General features: G+C 41.4%; 1 protein-coding gene across 5 annotated transcripts in view; it reads left to right on the forward strand.

Annotated features, from left to right (window-relative positions):
* Positions 1 to 19252, forward strand: part of osbpl5 (oxysterol binding protein-like 5) — a 45467-nt gene that overhangs the window by 24044 nt on the left and 2171 nt on the right. For 3 of the 5 annotated variants that reach the window (XM_023415474.2, XM_087176417.1, XM_087176418.1), the window contains 20 exons: positions 4678 to 4833; positions 5097 to 5170; positions 6796 to 6876; positions 7239 to 7340; positions 7604 to 7807; positions 8598 to 8682; positions 8799 to 8961; positions 13070 to 13283; positions 13565 to 13749; positions 13863 to 13944; positions 15863 to 15961; positions 16162 to 16258; positions 16466 to 16564; positions 17025 to 17122; positions 17288 to 17377; positions 17737 to 17873; positions 18082 to 18261; positions 18447 to 18576; positions 18898 to 19012; positions 19103 to 19205. In XM_023415474.2, coding sequence (XP_023271242.1) covers positions 4698 to 4833; positions 5097 to 5170; positions 6796 to 6876; positions 7239 to 7340; positions 7604 to 7807; positions 8598 to 8682; positions 8799 to 8961; positions 13070 to 13283; positions 13565 to 13749; positions 13863 to 13944; positions 15863 to 15961; positions 16162 to 16258; positions 16466 to 16564; positions 17025 to 17122; positions 17288 to 17377; positions 17737 to 17873; positions 18082 to 18261; positions 18447 to 18576; positions 18898 to 19012; positions 19103 to 19205 — 2474 coding nt within the window. In that variant the 5' untranslated portion in view covers positions 4678 to 4697. The remainder of the gene's footprint in view (positions 1 to 4677; positions 4834 to 5096; positions 5171 to 6795; positions 6877 to 7238; positions 7341 to 7603; positions 7808 to 8597; positions 8683 to 8798; positions 8962 to 13069; positions 13284 to 13564; positions 13750 to 13862; positions 13945 to 15862; positions 15962 to 16161; positions 16259 to 16465; positions 16565 to 17024; positions 17123 to 17287; positions 17378 to 17736; positions 17874 to 18081; positions 18262 to 18446; positions 18577 to 18897; positions 19013 to 19102; positions 19206 to 19252) is intronic. The other 2 variants (XM_023415476.2, XM_087176419.1) reach the window with 1 other exon arrangement.

Raw genomic sequence — 19252 nt, forward strand, 5'->3', positions numbered from 1 at the left:
GTGTCGGTGTATAAGTTAGGAGCAGTGGACATTGTGTAGACCAAAAAATGTAGCCCTCTTTTCAGTGTGAATTTTATGAGGAGAAGTTTGTATAGGAGTGGGGCTTTGGAAAAAGCTTCACTATTCCTACAGATCTATGCTTTAAGATATATCCACTGAGATAGTTTTTTGTAAAAGCACAGTTTTTGGGTGTGAAAAACTATGGCACGGTGTGGCTGGAAGAATGAAATGGACAGTAGAAGTTATTGTTTTTCAAATTTACTAAAGCGTATTAACATTATACAGGTTAGAACATGTCAACATGTTTCCTTCCAGACACCTCCCACTATTTTCCCTCCCTCTTTCTCCCAGTTGGTGTAGTGATTACTAAAACCGAGCATGTCCCATGTGACAGCAGGTCACATGGGACAAGCGCTTCCACCTTGATAAGGTAACTGTGGGTCACACACTGCTGCTGTTGTTGTTGTTTAATCAGTCCCTCTTCTCATAGTTCAAGGTTAATGTGTGACACAGGAGTGTGTGTTATTGACTGTCCTGGTGCTGCAATTTTGCTGTTATCTTTTCCACAAGATGTTCATATCACTGGGTAAATATTGGTTTAGTACCTGTGTAGCATGGATGAAGTTAGTCTTAGCCTAGCCGGGCAAACTGTTCACAGAGTTGAGGTGAAACATGATTGCACGTTGTGTTTCAGTATTAATAGAAGGTCAACCAAGGAGTAGAATGACTGTTAGGAAAATGGTGCGTGAATTTGTCCTTGGGTTTCCACTGGATAGGTTCTTCTCACATTTTCTCCTTGATATATAAACCAGTGTGACCTGAAAAACTTACATTTCACTCAAAGATACAAGAGAGGTCCTTCTATTTCAGTGTTTTCAGTGTCACAACCAGGTCACAAAAGGTAAACCGTCACTAATGAATGCTTCATTTCCATCTTGTAATGTGTATTTATGAGGGTCACACTGATATATGTAAATGACCTTTTGCTGACGATGTCCAGTTATGTTTCCCCTCACAGTGGCACCTTCTCCATTACACACACTACATCTTTTACTTCTGTAAAGATCCGCACTGCACTCCTTGCCCTCAGAGGATACAGCAGCCAAGTGTTTTGATTTATATTTGGACATGAAAACACCAGTGTTTTTTTTTTTTAATTTAATTTTGATTATGCTATGTTAGTATTTTAATACATATCTGTGAGATAGAAAGTTGCACAACACACATGCTGCTTATGAAAATGTGTGGAGCTTTACTTGAAATCATATTATCACTGTAACCAGCTGAACCACAGTAACTACAACATTGTATTCATAAGTGCAGAGTGTTACTGGAATGAGCAGTGGGAACAGCAATCAATCATTTGTTTTGGTATAAGGCCGCTGTGGCTGTTGGCGAGCCTGGGTACTCAACAGTACTGAACACTTTTCAGAAAGGCCAACTGATGAGCACACAATCACACCTTCATGAACAAACATATCTGCTTGTACAGGCATTAACACACACACAAGTGAATGAATGTGGTGCTCTCTCACATATTGATATTTTCCCATCACCTCTGATGAACTGTTTCAGTGCCCCGTGGCATAGATTCATAACATCTCAGGAACTCTATGAATGAACAACATTCGTCTGAAAGATGTTCCCTCATTATGTGTTTTGATGATGGTGGTGGAGATCACTGTGTAATAGGGATAGGCTACTTTAGTAGGCTACTGTCTTCACCACTCAGTCTGTCAAAATATAACACTGACTTTTTGATATTATATTATATTGCTGTGAAAATATCATTATTTTGACAACATGGGTCTGTGACCTTGTTAGTCAATTTTAACTGCTGCTTGCTCACTGACCATGTGGAGATGTGTGCATATGTAAGTGTGTGGGCGTGTACGCACATGTGCATGTGTGTTAGCACACTGTGTGTGCAGAAGCCTCTGTCTAACCCTAACCCTATTCAAACAGACTGGATAGAAACAGTGATGTGCAGAATTGTTCAATGTGGCTGCAGTTCCAAGGGATACTAAACTGGTCTTCATATTGTTCAAAACTGGTGTTCAGTTATGTTAAGATCAGGTGACTGTTAAGGCCAGATGATTCCTAGTATTTACATAATCATCAAACGATTCATCTCATGTGACCTCTGTGGAGGCTTCTACATAACATTTGTTTCTTGACTCATTTATTCAGATTCTTTAATTTGTCACCTGTCTGTATGTGATGTTTGTGTGTTATGTGTACTCAATGTGGCCTGCTCCACCACTGCTGCTGGGATTGGCTTTCTCCTCATCCTTGGCGCTACATCATGTGCATGTGTAATCCTCCGGTCTGCAGCAATGAGGCAGGCACACACACACAGTCACGTATGCACAGAACACACACCCATTCTCTACACTTACGTCATTCAACACACACACACACACACACACACACACACACACAAACACACACACACACACACAAACTCTACTGGCATGTCCTCTATATAGGCTCAACTGACAGGCCCACACACACAACACAAACACATTAAGTATGCTGGGATGCCACACCCATGCTCAGTCTAGACTGCGTAATGTGCTCATACACACAGTCTTTTTCCCAACTAGTCCCGCCCTGCAGCTGTGAGAACCAGCTGTGATTGGTTTGTCCTGTCAGTCTGCATGTCTGCCCACATCTTGACCCGCCTTAGGCCTACTGTAAGTGGTATTAATTTTGTGTATGTGTCTGCCTGTCCCTGTACAGTTTGCAGCCCATTGTGCTAACTGTTCTGTAATGCTGAAGCTTCATGCTCTTTTCCGTGCAGGCTGCACCCCACTCAGGGTTCAGCACTGTGCTACACTTTGCACATGCACTGCAGCAATAGAATGCTATTTATAGACCTGCCCCACAAGGACAAATAAGGCTCCTTTTCGGGAAGAACAAATTTACCTTTTCACTCTCATATCTTGGTTGTTCATAGCTGGCTCTTTGAAAAGGACAAAAGAACAGAGGGCAGGAGGAAATGCACAGAGGAGATTGCAAGATCAGAAATGAAAAGAGAGTCAAGCAGTTAAGAGAATGAGTCACAGAGGCAGAATAGAAAACAGAGGGAAGCAGGGAGTGGTGCGACGAGTATACGGATGTGAGTGTTCTTGTGTATTTTTAATATGTACATGTAAGTACTTGTAGAGGGAGGTTACAGTTTGTTAACAACAAGATTCTCGCAGCATGTGGTTTTCACTTGTCAACCCACAGGTTTTACTTCTGTCACTTACCAATAAACACTTTGACATACTGCATTTGCCTCATGCACCAACTCAATGATGTGGAAGAGTTAAGAGATGAATCAGTCTGTAAAAACATTCTATGAATGAATTTTATGTAACACACTGTTCTTGGATATTGTAATTGAGGACTTGTGGGCGAGACCGCTCTGTAGGCTGCGAGTCATAGGGTCTTGTCTACTGTGTGTGTTTGCGCACTGAGAGAAATTGAATAGGATTATATTGATCTGAGCAGCACAGTGTGTCCATCCAGACAGTCCCAGGTGGCAACAGCTACGTCCCATTAACCTCAGTGTTTTACCGTCAGCTCTGATTTGCTATGATCAGCTCACCACCCGTTTGAACAAGCATAATGATCTGTCTGGAAACAGCCATGACCCTTAGCAGTTATTGATAAGATGCTATGAATAGTTTGCAACTCGTCAGAAGTTACAGAGCTCAGTAGAGGAGAAAACTGTCAGAGAGTCTAATTGCTATGTCATTGCATCTCAGGTATTAGAGAGAAAAAACACGTCTGTCATTAACAGCACATACTCACAGAAGCTGCAGAAGATACAGCTCTGACTTAACGTGCAGACTTGCGTACAGTATTTGTATTCCTGTATGGTTTTGTATGTGTGTGTTTGTGTCTTTGTCCCTGTTCTGAAGGCATGGTGGCCTAAAAATATGACTCATCTACTCACCTCTGCAAATTACAGCACAATGACAACATTAAGCTGCAGAGCCACAGTTTGGTCCTGCACATGTCTGCAGTAATTGCATTTGTCCCCTTCTGTGTGCTGAGATGTGCATCTCATTAGTAGACAGGATCCTTGTGGATACCAAGGGAATGAGTGAAGGCGCAGCATTTTCTTTCTTGTGGATGGAAGCCTGTTGATGCAGGCAGACTGGGAGGATGGAGGAGTAGTGGTAATGCTGGTGGGGGTCGTCTTGGACAGTGAGTCTCTGTGGACAAAGTGGTTGGGGCCTCTGTCTGTCATATACTCTGACAATGTGCAGTCTGAACTGCTTGTCACTGCGGCGCACAGTGCCATTATGTAGACAGGCTGACATGTCCTCGTATAGTAGGTCTTTGTTAGTGTAGGGGAGGAGAGAAAGTGTGGAGGTCCAGACAGACAGATAGATATACACAGAGAGGAGGAGTGAGGATGGCGTTTGAGAGCTCACAGTTGGTGACACAGGGAGAGAAAACAAGTAAGATCAAATCAAGACAAGGGACACAAAGACAGGATGGATCACTTCATTGAAATGTTTGTAAATTCTAATATTACAGTGCACATCAGAATGAATGCATCAGATTGATAATTGAGCTTTTTGTTCTAATCAGAATTTTCTTCCTTGTGTTCCTGTTTCCTTCGTCCTTTCCACATCTTCTCTTCCCTCCTTTCTTTCTTTTGTGCTTCTCCCTCTGCAGAGGACGAGCAGGTTGTCAGGATGAAGGAGGAGAATTTGTTCCATCGGAGGTTTTCTCTGTGCCCCAATGCCACCTCCCCACCCAAAATTGACCCCCGCACCCTCACCCGGAACCTGTCTTATGGAGGAGACAACGACCTCTACAACCTCAGCCCAGGTAAAAGACCAAAGAGGTCAGAGCTGACACATGGAATGTGAATATGACAAAATGTGATATTTCTGTGACGTGTGCTGGTGGATTCCAGTGTTTTGTGAAATGACACGTCATACTGTGCTTTACTATACTTATCCTATACAAATCAAAGAACCTCAGCTGCTGCTTATTAGCTGCTTTTGGGGCTGCCATGCTTTAATTGTCTGTCAGCAGGTTTATTCACTGAGTTCATTTGTGTGTGACTGTGTGTTGTGGGTTCCCACCAGGCAGTGATACAGACAGGAACGGTCTCTCCATGCTGAGTAATGAACTTAGTCCTGCCCAATCACCAGGCAGCAAGGTAAGAACACTGTTTCCGATTGGGCAGCTCCCTTAGCGTTCTCTATAACTGACTCATTGGGTTAGGGTGCAGCCCTTGTCTTTTGCATTCTGTGATTTCTTTCCTTCTGACTGACTACTGTATGAACAACAGGAAACACGTACAAGAATTTAAAGTAGACAAACCTACAATTGTTGAGGCATTGTTTTTGGAGGAAGTCATCTAATATTAGGGCGTTTAACAAATAGGTTGTGAAATATATGAGATTGTGAAATGGAAAACAGATGTATTAATTTTATGGTAAAACAATGCTAACAAACAAGGAATAACTAACATTTTTAACTCATGACACTGGACCAAATGTAATAAAGTCATATATAAGCTGTGGGATTTCATATATCAGGGCCATGGTGGGAACTGTGTCTTTAGCACCACAAGCCATTTATTTGGCAGCTGGGATTTTTATTGTCCTGATGCTGCCTTTCTTGCTTATGCTGTATTACTCCTAAAAATCTGTCTCCATTCCTTGGTAATACTAATTTGGAGTGGTCAATAAATGTTTCCAGTGGCTATTGGGTAATCTCATCTTGTCTTGTCTCCTCTCCTCTTGTCGCTTTGCCTCGCCTCGTCTCGCAATACTGCTTATTATATGTGGAATAATTCACAGGCGCAGCTGCATCTGTGGCCTTTCGCCCTCTCTTCCACCCTGAGAGTCCTTTTGGGACAATAGGAGACTGAGCACAGCCTAACACTTGCATGTTGTCATTTATAGTGAGTTGTAGTTGTCTACTATGCTTAAAGAACGGCTTCTTTGGAAACAAATGGATAAGTCTAAGCGTCTGTGTGGGTTCCCCAAATAATATTGTGAGTCATATTGGTTTAGTGCATAAAGAACAAATGGTTATGTAATTACATATTGCAGTGAAATTACAGGATAACTTACTACTGAGATTATTATCTCTACTTACTGATCAGTGGAGACCATCAAACAGTCGGTGCCCTTTGCTGTCTAACCAAGGAAGTCAGTGGGTTTGTGGTTGTAACATCAGAGCTGACTGCCTGCTAAGTTGCCTTGCTGACTGAAAGGGCCACCCACCTGCTACACACACACTTGTGGCATAACAGATGTGCTCCGTGGCAACAGGAACAATTAAATAATGTTCTGTTCAAAATGCAGGCGAGCCAAGTTAGGTAACTCTTATTGCAGGACATCATTAATTAATCATCATTAGTCTAGATTTGATAAGAGACTGAACTACACTGTTACTCATAAAGTTGGAATAAAATATGTTTTACCTCTTTCCATGAGATGATTGTGACAATGTGATTTATTTCATTTCACCTGGGTAATTGGGACACATACTGTAATCATTGCACCTGGTCAAAAGTGATTACTGATGCATTTAAATAGGAATAAACAGGATTGTTTCTGAAAACAAATGTATTGCAACTTTATGGGCAACAGTGTATTTATCTGTACTTGTGAGATTTGGACTAATTTAAACATTTACAAGCCAATATTTTCAAAACGTTCCTTTTCAAAACAACAGTTTCAATAGCTTACAGGTTTTGTCTTTATTTTTAAGTCTCTCTACTTCCTCTTCCTCTTCATCATCTCTGACCGTCTCGTCTCCTCTCTCCTTCAGTCTGAGTCCAGGATGTTTAATGGTGTCGAGAAGGACTGCCCATCCCCCACAGAGAAGCTGGCCCGGAAGGAGTCTCTCAAGGTACGTGTCCTTTCCTTGCTTGAGACAACGGTGAGAATTATTAAGCATCATTACTGTTGTTGGATTTATCATGTAGTGTGTATAATTTAGCTCTTTAGTATCTCTTTCAGTCTGCACTCAATGGGTCAAATGTACGTGAGCCTTTTGACATGTCTTTGAATTATATTTTAAATGTGTACCTTTTGTAATGTGTTTAAAATGATCAACGATATTTCATTTTAATTAATACCAGAGGCAACAGGATTCGTGCATGAAGTAGTAGTATTTCTTTGACTCTGCTTCCACCTAGTGTTGCCTTTCAAACCAGTCCTCTGACCAGTAAGACTGATGACTCATTCATGTGTGTTTTTTCCGTTTCACAGGTCCAAAAGCAGAATTACAGGCAAGAGAAGAAACGGGCAGCTAAAGAACTGTTCAGTGCACTAAAGGACCCCAGTGTTGTCATCATGTCCAACTGGCTAAAGGTGCAGGGATGTTGTCTCAACAGTATTACACAGAGCCTTTCAATTGACAACAAGCTATTTAGACTTTTTTATCATCTGTCTGCAGCGTAGAATCTGTTAATGTTTATGTTCAATTTACAAAACTTTTAGCCTTTTCTGTATCTTGCACATAATTTCTGTTGTTTTATAAGATCTAATTGTGAATTAACATCATATTCCTTGGGTTTCCTATATATTCTCATACTGAAATGATCTCACTTTTCATCCCGTGTTTTTTTTGTTAGATCCGTGGGTCCTTAAAGAGTTGGACCAAGCTGTGGTGTGCCCTGAAACCTGGAGTTCTTTTGATCTATAAGACCCCAAAAACGGACCACTGGGTGGGCACCGTCCTCCTTAGTGCATGCAAACTGATTGAGAGACCCTCAAAAAAGGACGGTTTCTGCTTCAAGCTCTACCACCCGCTGGACAAATCCATCTGGGCTGTCAAGGTCAGACATGTTTGTAGGCTCACTGGCATTTTCATGGCCCCAATAGTAACAGATGATCAAGAAGACTTCAGTGATCATGCAGAGACAGACTAAGATATAAATAAACATATTCATTCAGTAAAAGGATAATTCTTTATTTTTTATGTAGTATATGTTAGTGTCAGTGAAATGTGATTTGGTTTTCTTTTTTTCTTTTTCCATTTTTTGCTTATAAAAACACTGATAATGCCCCTATGTCTATGAATGGAAAAATGCCTCCTAGTGGTAGTATGGTAACAAAAAAAAAAAAGACACTGTGGCTACTATCCATGTACATTAAAATTAATGTACAGTTACTAAATAGAAATGAATGGCCACACATAAAATTTTCTAACCAGCACTAAAGCTGTAAAGTTGTTTTTTGTTTTTTTTTCAAGGGACTTTTGTTGTTGTCATTACTGGAGTTTTTTATTAAAATTTGGTTTAGCAACACTGGATGATAAAGCAGTGTTTAAAACATATACACACATATATATATATATGTGTGTGTGTGTGTGTGTATATTTATGTGTGTGTGTGTGTGTGTATGTGTTCCTTTTGTTAATTTTGTAGTACAGTATTTTATCAGCAGGCTTTAATTTTATCTATATTTCAGTGTTTTCACCAATAGTTTTAATTTTTAAGTGATAATTCTCCAGTTCAGTGCTTCATTATGCTACATTATGGCCCTTGAGAGAGCCATTTATTTCTGTTGGTACAACATAACTGAAATGGCATGAAGCGTGAGTCATTGCTTCATCCATATGCTCAGGGTCCCAAAGGAGAGAACGTTGGCTCCATCACACAGCCTCTACCCAGCAACTACCTGATCTTCAGAGCTGCCTCAGAGTCTGATGGTGAGTCTAATGTGTGGCTGGAAGTGTACGTTCTTGCATATTTAATTCATTATTTTCACAAGCAGAATTTATTGAAGGTATTCCTTCCTGTTTCTAAAATGCGTCTGTCTCTTCAGGCCGATGCTGGATGGATGCCCTGGAGCTGGCTCTCAGTTGCTCCAGCCTCTACAAGCTGACAGCCAAAGCAGGGAGAGAAGGAGACATCAGCACGTCTTCAGAGTCTTCCCATATACTCCACCTGCTGCAGTCTACCACACTCACTGACACAGAGCTGCTACAGTGAGTAATATGCACTCAGATACAGCTGCATACACTGAAAGCCACTCAGATATAAGTAACTCCATCTTACATTTATTATTTGTTGCTACTGGATTGTCTACATTTCCTGTAATCACATTCCAAGTTGTTGCATTTTCCAATTCACACACAAGACTCTTGGCATTGCTACCAACACATTTATGCCTTAGTCTTATTAATGCAGAAGTCAGAAATTCCCGGATGGTAGGTCTAAAATACAGTCTCTGTGCTTTCTGGTCATCAACTCACTCAGAATCACAGATGAAGAAACATGGACTCCCAGAGATATTGTTTGCTAAATGCAAAACACCGGCCCCTGATGCAACAGACAAGGTTAGCTGTGTTAGCTATGTAGTGCGTACCATTCTAGTAACATTTTGATTTCGTTGTTAAACGATTGCATTTGGAAAGAATGATCAAATGTAATTCCTGCATTCTTAAAAAGCCAGAACTCCAAAATCTTGTCAGAATCTGTAACCACTGAAAGTGCTAAATAAAGTTAAAAGGATAAAGCGATACATGAGAAAAATGAAAGTTTGCCAAACATTGACACATTATATAATTTAAACTTACTCTTTTACGGCCAGTCTCACGAAGCTACTCTTTCTGTAATTTATGTATGCACTAGACGGGACCATATGAGTTTAAAAATAGATGGTACTGCACTTACTGACCATAATGGTTGCCCAGTTGCCCCAGCCAACCAGTTCTGGACCATGATACATTTTATTTAGTTTAGAAGGCCATTTTGAAAACAATGTTTCCTGTCTTAAAAATGATTAGCAGTAATTCTCATCTTTGGTTTAAAATAGAAAGTTAAGTTTAAACTTTTTCAAGACTCGAGAGGCCTGATAAACAGACAGAAAAAAGAAGTCGAGTACAATAAGCTCCACACAACAGTCTCCTCGTTTCAAAATAGAAACGCATCAAAATAACTTTCCAGCAGCACTTAGCTACGTTATCAAAGATGAAATCAAAAGCGGATTTACCCTTGAAAATCAATTACTCTTCAAATGGAACATCTTTGTAGTGTAATCATTAGTCTGTCACTGTTTTATTTTGCTTTGTTAGTGAAGCTGGGCTACATGCATCAGGCTGTCTATGGACCTACTTGTGTGTATAAACTATGTGTGTAAATGTGATTCTGTGTGACGGAGAGAGAGAGAGAGAGAGAGAGTGTGTGAGTCATTTTTCATTGATGAAATGTGGAATAATTGCATAGGAGCAGTGTGACTCTTTTCTCTTGTGCTGAACAGTGTAACCATTGTATGATGTTGCCCTAGTTTGATCCTCTCATGTAATCATCTTTTTTTACATTTTAACATTGGATCCTGTAAACATCTAGAAGTCAGCTTTGCTTCATTGAGTGTATAAAGAAGCACCTCGTGGTTAAAACTCTTTTTTTACTGGACACTGGAAAGAATATTGATCATACCAGCAAGATAGCAGAGTCTTTGAGAAGTTTGGAAAAGTTTTCGATGATTTATGTTGTAATAGAATTGCCTGGTTTTCAAAGCCTTCCAAAACTTGTCATGCCCTGATTTTCTGCTGACATTCATATTGTCTATAAAATAAAATAGAATATTAAGCTTTATTAGCAGGGTTTTAAATTTAAATATAGATGGCTGAACAGTGACTGATGACTGGGAAGGCAACTGCTTTTAATTTGCTGTAAAGTGAGGCAGTTCACTTCCTTAAGGTGGTGGACAGTAGAAGACTGTGGCTGTAGTGAACTTCGAATGTGACTCCAAATTAATGAACTATTCAATTGCAACAAGAAAGCTAGAAAACCACCAACACCAAATTTTTAAATACAATGGCAACCCAGCCAAGGTGTGGCTCTATTTATAGGAAATCCTACCCTGTTTTGCATCTGCAGGGTTTGTATTATTTGTCATAAATCTGTATTCATATTTGATCATGTGCTTCTGCGTGTTTTTTTTTCTCTTTTCATGTATCAGTTACTCTCCCATTTCTGCTTGAATGTGTGCATCGCTGTCTGTGTACTGTTTACATTGTACATTAGACATCCCTTTCCTCTCCACCCTTCTCCTTCCATTATTACCTCCTCCATGGCTGAACCCCCCACCCCCACCCCTCAGGCCATCTATTCCAGCTCTCCCTCCTCCCTGCTCTTCTCGCAGCCAATCACAACTGCTCATACAATCACATGACTGACAGAGGAGCAGGAAGATGGAGTAGAATAGGAACCATACACCGCCCAGAAAGAGACGGCAGCAACACAGCCGTTGCCAGCCTGCACACACACACACACGCACACGTACACACGCGCACACTGGCACACAGACAGAAATATACACAGACACATTCAGGAAGCAGGTGTGCCAGAGAGAGGGAAACAGCACTGCACCTTTAGACAGTAGATTAAAAACATTTACACTCGTACCGGAGAGGAAATAAGGACAGATTGTGTCTCTGTTTGGACTTGCTGCTTTCATCATTGGTGGTGTTTTGATTTCTGAGGAAGAGTTTGTCTGTGTGCTGTATATCTCTGAGGTAAGGAAAGCTGCTTCTGTTCCAGGGCGTGTTTGAGTTAATAAGTAACATCACTGGTTGGTTAGTGATTCACTGAGTGTGCAGGAATGTGATTGTTCAGGTCTGTCGAGCCTTCAGGCATTTTGAAAATTGAACTCTATTCCATTGTTGTTTGGGCAAATAGGCTTATTCCTTGTTTTCTGCAACCTGAATGTGGCTCTGAAAACATATGACACACTACAAGTGTCTTACGCTAATGTTTGACTGTATTTGTGTGGACTTAAAGTGTGGAGGATTTGTGAAATATCTGACTTAAAACCTTTGTATATGCATATATTTAAGATCTGCTGTAATTTCTGCTTGCGTGTCTGTTTCTTTGTATGTGTCTGAGTGTTTTATTTTGGGATGTGTGCCACCAGAATACACAGACATCCACTGTCTGGACTTGTAAAATGGCTGTAGGATTGGAACCGCAATGTTCCTTTTTAGCTATCGATTTCACCTTCCTGTTTCTCTTTCCATCTGCCAATCTCGCTTCTCCTTTCTTCGACCATTTATAAGTGGATGTGTGACTTTCTCTGCTGTGCTTCTCGTTTTTTTTAACTTTGCTCCAGTTGTTAAAGTGCTGACAGCCCTGATGTCTGGGTTTGATCTGTCAAAGACTGGAAAATTCCACTTCAAGAAAATTATAATTCAGCATCAGATGCACTTTGAATTAGTTGTCCCTCAACTTCGTTGTGTGTCAGCATGTGCAGTATGTGTGTATGTGAAGTGCGTGAATGCATTATCCTGTTTGTGTAATGTACCTTGATCGTAGCCAGTCACATTCAGACCAGGTGAAAGGGAGGTGTGAAACATGGGAGGATGAAGTGGTGTCCTGGTTGTCGGGGCAACCAGAAAGGTCAGGTTTATTAAAGTCACCCAGACCCTCCAGGTCAACCAGCTTTTTATACCTCTGCGCCAGCGACAGCCAGGGTCGGAGGAGATTTGGTTTTTGGGTTGTCCACTTGTCCATCCCATTCTCCTGAATGCAATATCTCAGTAACGTCTTGAGGGACTTTCTTCAAGTTTGGTTCAAAGTTCACTTGGACTCAAGAAAGAACAGATTATATTTTGGTGGTCAAGGTCACAATGACTGCTCAAAACATGTTTTTGGCCTCTTGACTGCGATATCTCAAGACCACCTTGAGGGATTGTTTTCAGATGTGGTAGAAACATTCACTCAGAGATGCGCTGATTCGATTTTGGTGAGCAAAGGTCAAAGACCAAAGTCGTGTGTTTTGATCAAGCTTCCACCGTCAATTAGATTATCCACAGTAAGGATTTGCTGAGGTTATGAGAGCCACATATGATTCAAGTCCAAACCTATTAAAATACAACCATAAGTCGAAGTCACAAAAACTGTTATGGAGGAATCACCTCATTAAGTTCTGATGTTATTAGTCTTGATCAATAATTTCAAACAGCATTTCCAGAATAGGTTTGTCAGAGCTTAACTGGCGATTGGACATGCAGTAGCAAGGAAATGGTTTAGTGTTAACGTTGCTCAATGTGGTTCTAACCCTTCTGTTCACTTCTCCTCTGTTACCATTAGGTTGAATGACACTGTGCTGCTGGGCAATCACCACATGGAGCATGACGGCTTTTCAGACAAATCAGAGCGCGAGGCTCATGACGACTGGGACACTACAGCCAATGAGAATGGTGGAAGGCTGACAGAAGAGAGCGACATGGACCAATCAGATGAGCTGTCCCCCGGGCCACAGGCCACAACCTATGTAGAGCAAAGTACAGAGGAGATGGCTGAGGTGAGGCACCAAGTTCACAGTTATGTATGTAAGCTCTACGAGAGCTGTTCCTTGTTTTGTTTGAGTTGTAAGTCCTTCTGAGTGAGTTTTACCCTTTTTGTTATATAAGACAGCAAGAATAGATGTAGTTCAGCAGGTTTACCTTGGTAAGCCAATATTAGTGTAAAATGTAATTGTTTGTTTTTTTTTTAAATTTCGACTGGGGAGCCATCAATGTGACTATAAGGCCACTGTCATCCTCACCCCTCTGCTCCTCCTTCTGTCCGTATGGGTTACTTCAGGCTGGTGAGGCGTCCCAGGTGGAAACTGTATCAGAGGAGAACAAGGGACTGATCTGGAGCCTGCTGAAGCAGCTGCGGCCAGGCATGGACCTGTCCAAGGTGGTGCTGCCCACCTTCATCCTGGAGCCACGCTCCTTCCTGGACAAGCTGTCTGACTACTACTACCATGCTGACCTGCTCTCACAGTCAGTAACTAAAAGTGTTATGTAAAGTGTATGGTATAGTGTGTACATTTTGAGTATGACAGATGAAGAATCTCTTTACAATTGTGTCTGACTTTATTGCTCCTTTACCACAGAGCTGTGCTGGAGGACAGTGCATATGGTCGGATCAAGCAGGTGTTGAGATGGTACTTGTCTGGTTTCTACAAGAAACCTAAGGTAAGACTTGCTCATGCCAGGATAGCTTGTTAATATTGGTTCTAAAATATGCCAGCCTTGATTACAAGAAGACACCCCCTTTTTTTGCAACACCTGTTTTTGGATAAATAATTTTAAAGATGATAAACATTTTGAATGAAACTAGTTAGGAAGCTTTACAGTCTATCTTTCAAGGCACAGTAAATCAATAGATACAAGACATTAGAAATAATTTAGTTACATTTTTCAGTTCAGTTGATTACTATAATTAAAGGGTACCTATTATGCTTTTCTGGGTTTTCCTTACTTAAGGTGTGTTATATAGGTTTTTGTGCACATAAATGGTCTCCAGAGTCACGAGGATCAAAGTTTACATCAAAGGGAGTAACTCCATCAGGGTAAAAACCCAATTTTCTCCTTTGTATGAAACGCCTTGTTGGGAGTCCAGACATTACTTCCTTGTCCTATTGACGTCAATACTTCTCTTGGTGCTGCCCACCTGCAAGCATGTTAGTAAGAAGCAGCTTAGCAAAGATATAAATGCTTAAACATTTGTTAGTGTTGACATGCTGTACCTTGTCAGCTCAGATAAATTATCCACAGTTTAACCACTGACTTCATTTTTCAATAACTATGACCACTAACGTTAAATTCATTCAGATTTACGGCATTGTAAACCAGCAGGAGGTGAAGCAGTGGAGACTCACTACCTGTCGACCGTCTGTCTGTTCCTCCATTATTTATATTCCTTTAGTCCGGAAATGTCCGCACATAAAAAAACCAAAAGGTTTCTCATACAAATATTTCAAATTGTGAATATTGTCATCCGAAGTTTGTTTACACAAAACATGCGGAACATGTCGTTGCCATGGTAGTTGCCGGCAAGCTGACCAATCAGACCACACTGGCCTCCAGCTCCAGAAGGAGGAGGGGGGCCTTAAAGAGCCCTGAGCTCTAACAGAGCGTTTCAGACAGAGGGTGAAGAGAGTACAGTATAAAATGTACAGCAGAAGAAAACTAATGTCTTTTCAGAACATTAAAGCATGTAAATCTTTTTTAGTCGACACCAAGAATGAAATGATTAACACTTAAAATGGCCATAATAGGTCCTCTTTAAATAAAGTACAGTATATGTAAGTCACTATAACTAAATGGTTGTTCAAATAGCATTTTATGATCTTAAAGAGAATATGCATTTACCAAAGGATTCAATTTTCAGCTGATTACCAGCTCTTTTAATGGACATTCCTTCATTATGGTCTTTTAGTTTATACTCACATTTTCCTGTCAAGCTCTTGGAAGCGGCTGTTTTACGATCATTAGAAGATTTTCACTGAGTGTTAGAGGATAGTAAGCCCAAAAAAGATGGTGCAAAAACTGCTAACATGACATTCTGTGACACTGTATTGCTCGGCCACTTGACAAATGACTCTGTGCAGGGTCCATTTCTGCAGTAAAAATGTCTGAAGACACTTCCCACTCATTTCCACTTGTTATGCATTTAATAACTCAGTAGCAGCAAAACACCCAACATGAACCCTGTAGATTAAACTGGGCTGACTCAGCACTTTTTGGGCTGACTACCTCTAACACAGTTGCTGTAGGTGGAAGGGTAGAAGTTTTATACAACAACCTTAATCTATATCGGAGTTTGCCTTCTGAATTATAGAGCTGTTTTTTTTGTATTATGTTTTCCATAATAATAATGCCGTGAAGCCTGTTTGGCCCTGTGAGCATCTGCATTGTAACTGGTCCTCACCACTAGGTATTGGTTAAGTGTGAAGGAACAGTAATCTTGCCCAACTTAGTTTAAAAAAAAAAAAAAAAAAACAAACAAAAAAACATTTCCACATTTGACTTGAAAGAGAAAAAACGTTCGTGTCAGAAGAAAGTTACATTAATACTAACACTGCTGTGTGTGTTTGCATTTTTCTCTCAGGGTCTGAAGAAGCCTTACAACCCGATCCTGGGGGAAACATTTCGTTGCTGCTGGCTTCATCCTCAGACCGACAGCTGCACTTACTACATAGCTGAACAGGTTAAACCAGATTCATAGCTAGAACGCGTAACAGGACATGATTCATCCCTTGTGTGAAATTTTTTACACAATTCGGCAAGCACACAGAGCACACACCTGTGAAATGCAGCAAGTGTAAAATTTAATTCATGCCAAAGGGTATCTGACACATCGCTTTCTCACTCTGCTACTCTAATGCCTGTCTCCTTTTCCTCTGCCAGGTGTCCCACCATCCGCCCATCTCTGCCTTTTATGTCTGCAATAGGAAGGATGGTTTTTCTATCAGTGGAAGCATCCTGGCCAAGTCCAAATTCTATGGTATGCAGCATACTACAATATGTTATCTGTTTGTCATAGCTGAAAGGTCAGCACAGATCAATACACAACAATGTGATCAAAGGTTTGATCACCATTTTGATCACTTTGTTCATGCGTGTCGAGATACAGTGAGTGGCTGTCGGTGAAAGCTTTTGACGGGGGTTCTGCTCTTAAATCACAGTCGTCTCTGTCTTTCTGCTGTGGCAGGTAACTCTCTGTCAGCTATCCTGGATGGCAAAGCCAGGCTGCTGTTCCTGAGCAGGGATGAGGAGTATGTCATCACGATGCCCTACGCTCACTGCAAAGGTAACAGGTTTACAGGAGATATTGGTGATCATCACCACTTGTTGCTATGTTACCATTGGCTGTAGGTTCCCATAACTAACATAATCTCATTCATATTGCGTCATCTCTTTGGAGACAGCTGCTGTTTAGAGGAGACACTCTAGGGCAGAACAAAAGGTCAATTTTCTGTGTTGATGTTCCTCTTGATGCTGTTACATTAATGACAGTCCTCGGTGTCACACTTGAATTACTAAACATGGCTACTGTACAGTACAGCGAGTACAGGTGCTTAATATACAAATTCATTCACCACAGATCTGTCTACTGCAGCAAATCATATGTGGGCTGTAAGTTTTAAATAAATTATAGTCAGTAACGTATTGTAACACAGGTATCATATATCTCTGCACTTACAACAGGAGTTTTTGATCGTGTGCGTTGATGTGCTGTTGATCTGATGCTGTAATACTGTCTCCTGTAGGTATCCTGTACGGCACTATGACACTGGAGCTAGGTGGGAAGGTTACCATTGAGTGTGAGAAAACAAAATGTTTCACAGAGCTGGAGTTCAAACTAAAGGTATATTTTTGTATTGTATAGTTAAAAATGTTGTTAAGACCAACATGTTTGTGAACTTTGTTTGATTTTGTTATTTTTTCTTACTTTATAGTAGCTGGTTGACTAGTTCGCAAGTGATACTTTTTGAGCTGTTTTAGTAAAGGAGTTTGTTGACTTTCATTGCAGCCTTTCCTTGGAGGCTCCTGCTCTGTGAATCAGATCAGCGGGAAGATCTTTGTGGGAGAGGAGCTGCTGGCCACTGTTGATGGACACTGGGTGAGTTTTAAACTCCTGTTCCTGCCTGACGACTCCAGTCTCTATCCCTCTCTGCCTCTTACTCCCTGCCAATGACTATTCAGTAATTCTCTGTAGTAATTAGTGGCAGAATTGGTAATTAGAGGTTTAGGAGCAGCAGGGAGACACAACAAATAGAAGACCCTGTTTAGATGGCTCTCACAGTCGGCCAGAGACACAGTGATTGTCTGAAATACTGGGAAAGGTTTGACTATATGATCTGAAAATTATTCATTATAGATGAACATGGATAGGCACAATTAGTATGTGATGATGATGTCTATGTGATGAATTGGTTTGGATGACGGGCCTGAACATTTTGTTGTCTTTGTTGTAATCAGGACAGCGAGGTGTTCATTCACGAGAAGCGCTCAGGCCAGCAGGAGACGCTGTGGAACCCAAGTACAGACATCCGCAGCAGCCGCCTCAAGAGACAAGTTGTACAGATGGAGCAACAGGGAGAGTTTGAGTCTGAAAGGTGAGCTACGCAAATATGTTTGTCAATCACTGTGTCAACAATTGATTAGAAAGGAGTAAACAAGCATGAAAATTCCATAAAAGACCTTTCTCACAACAAACGTTGACTTGCCAATAGACAGGACAGGTAACTAGTAAGATAAATCATGACTTCAACAACATTTACGAAGCATTTACCTCATTTCCATCTGATTTCGCTGTCTTGGCAGACTGTGGCAGCATGTGACCAGTGCCATCATGGATCGGGACCAGCTGCGGGCCACCCAGGAGAAGTTTGTGCTGGAGGAAGCTCAGCGGAGAGAGTCCAGGGAGAGAGGAGAAAAACCCTGGAACCCACGACTTTTCCATCAGGACCCTGTCACCTCCGAGTGGACCTACAGGCACCTGGAGTACGAACACACACACACACACACACACACACACCAAGCAAATAAAACACAGGCACACCAGGTCACTAAAACAAGGATTGAGCTGTAGAGTAAGGAGAGGAAAAACGTGATAATAAGATAATAATGACGTGTTCAGATTTAAATTACACTGCATCTGCAGCTTAATATATCGTCATGTTTGGCAGCACGCGACCGTGGGACCCTGAGCGCTCTTTGGTTCAGTTTGAGAAGGACGGAGTGATTCAGACGCATGAGAAAAGCCAGAGACAACACAACGGACTCTCCTACAGCCACAGCTGGGCCAGCCAACAGAAGGTTAGCCAGACCAGTCACACACCATCAAAACTAGAGGTGTATTGCTGTATTATCGATGCTTTGTCATTGACATTTTGTCAAAATGAAAGCTGCTTCATTTTCAAGCCAGACTGCCCCTGACATTTCAGTGCTCTAAAATTACCAACAAGCACAATCAGCCATTTTCTTTGTCACTTGTTATTTGCTGCGGTGATGCCCAGACAGCTAGATTGCCATCTTGATCCAGCTGTTATCGTGGTGCATGAACCAGCGGTTCACTTTCAATATGTCATCTGTGAAGTTTGAACTATTTAAAAGTAAGCCTCCTCTGCCTCTACCCAGGCTGAGGTGAATGGGAAGCACAGGAAGGCCAGCAGCCAGCCGTCCAGCTGCAGCCAGAACACGGAGAGCAGCAGCACCACACCAGAACCCACACACGAGTCCTCGGACAATGAAGGTGAGGTGCATACACACACTCACTCTCGCAGACGCACAGTCTTTTTATTGTGCGACCTAAGTCTTATGTTCCGGTCTGTCATGTGCCCAGGGTTTTCAAACCAGTGTGCACGGTGCAGTAAAGAGGTGAAGGAAATCGCCCTGATAGAGGCCTCCATCACGTCTATACAGAAGTCGCAGCAGGATATTCAGAGGTGAAAAGAACACACATTTACACACACGCGCGTTCATGAAGACAGCA

This window comes from Seriola lalandi, unplaced genomic scaffold (genome assembly GCF_002814215.2).
Source record: "Seriola lalandi dorsalis isolate HSWRI2012SDOR001 ecotype SW California unplaced genomic scaffold, Sedor1 jcf7180002054553, whole genome shotgun sequence".
NCBI lineage: Eukaryota > Metazoa > Chordata > Actinopteri > Carangiformes > Carangidae > Seriola > Seriola lalandi.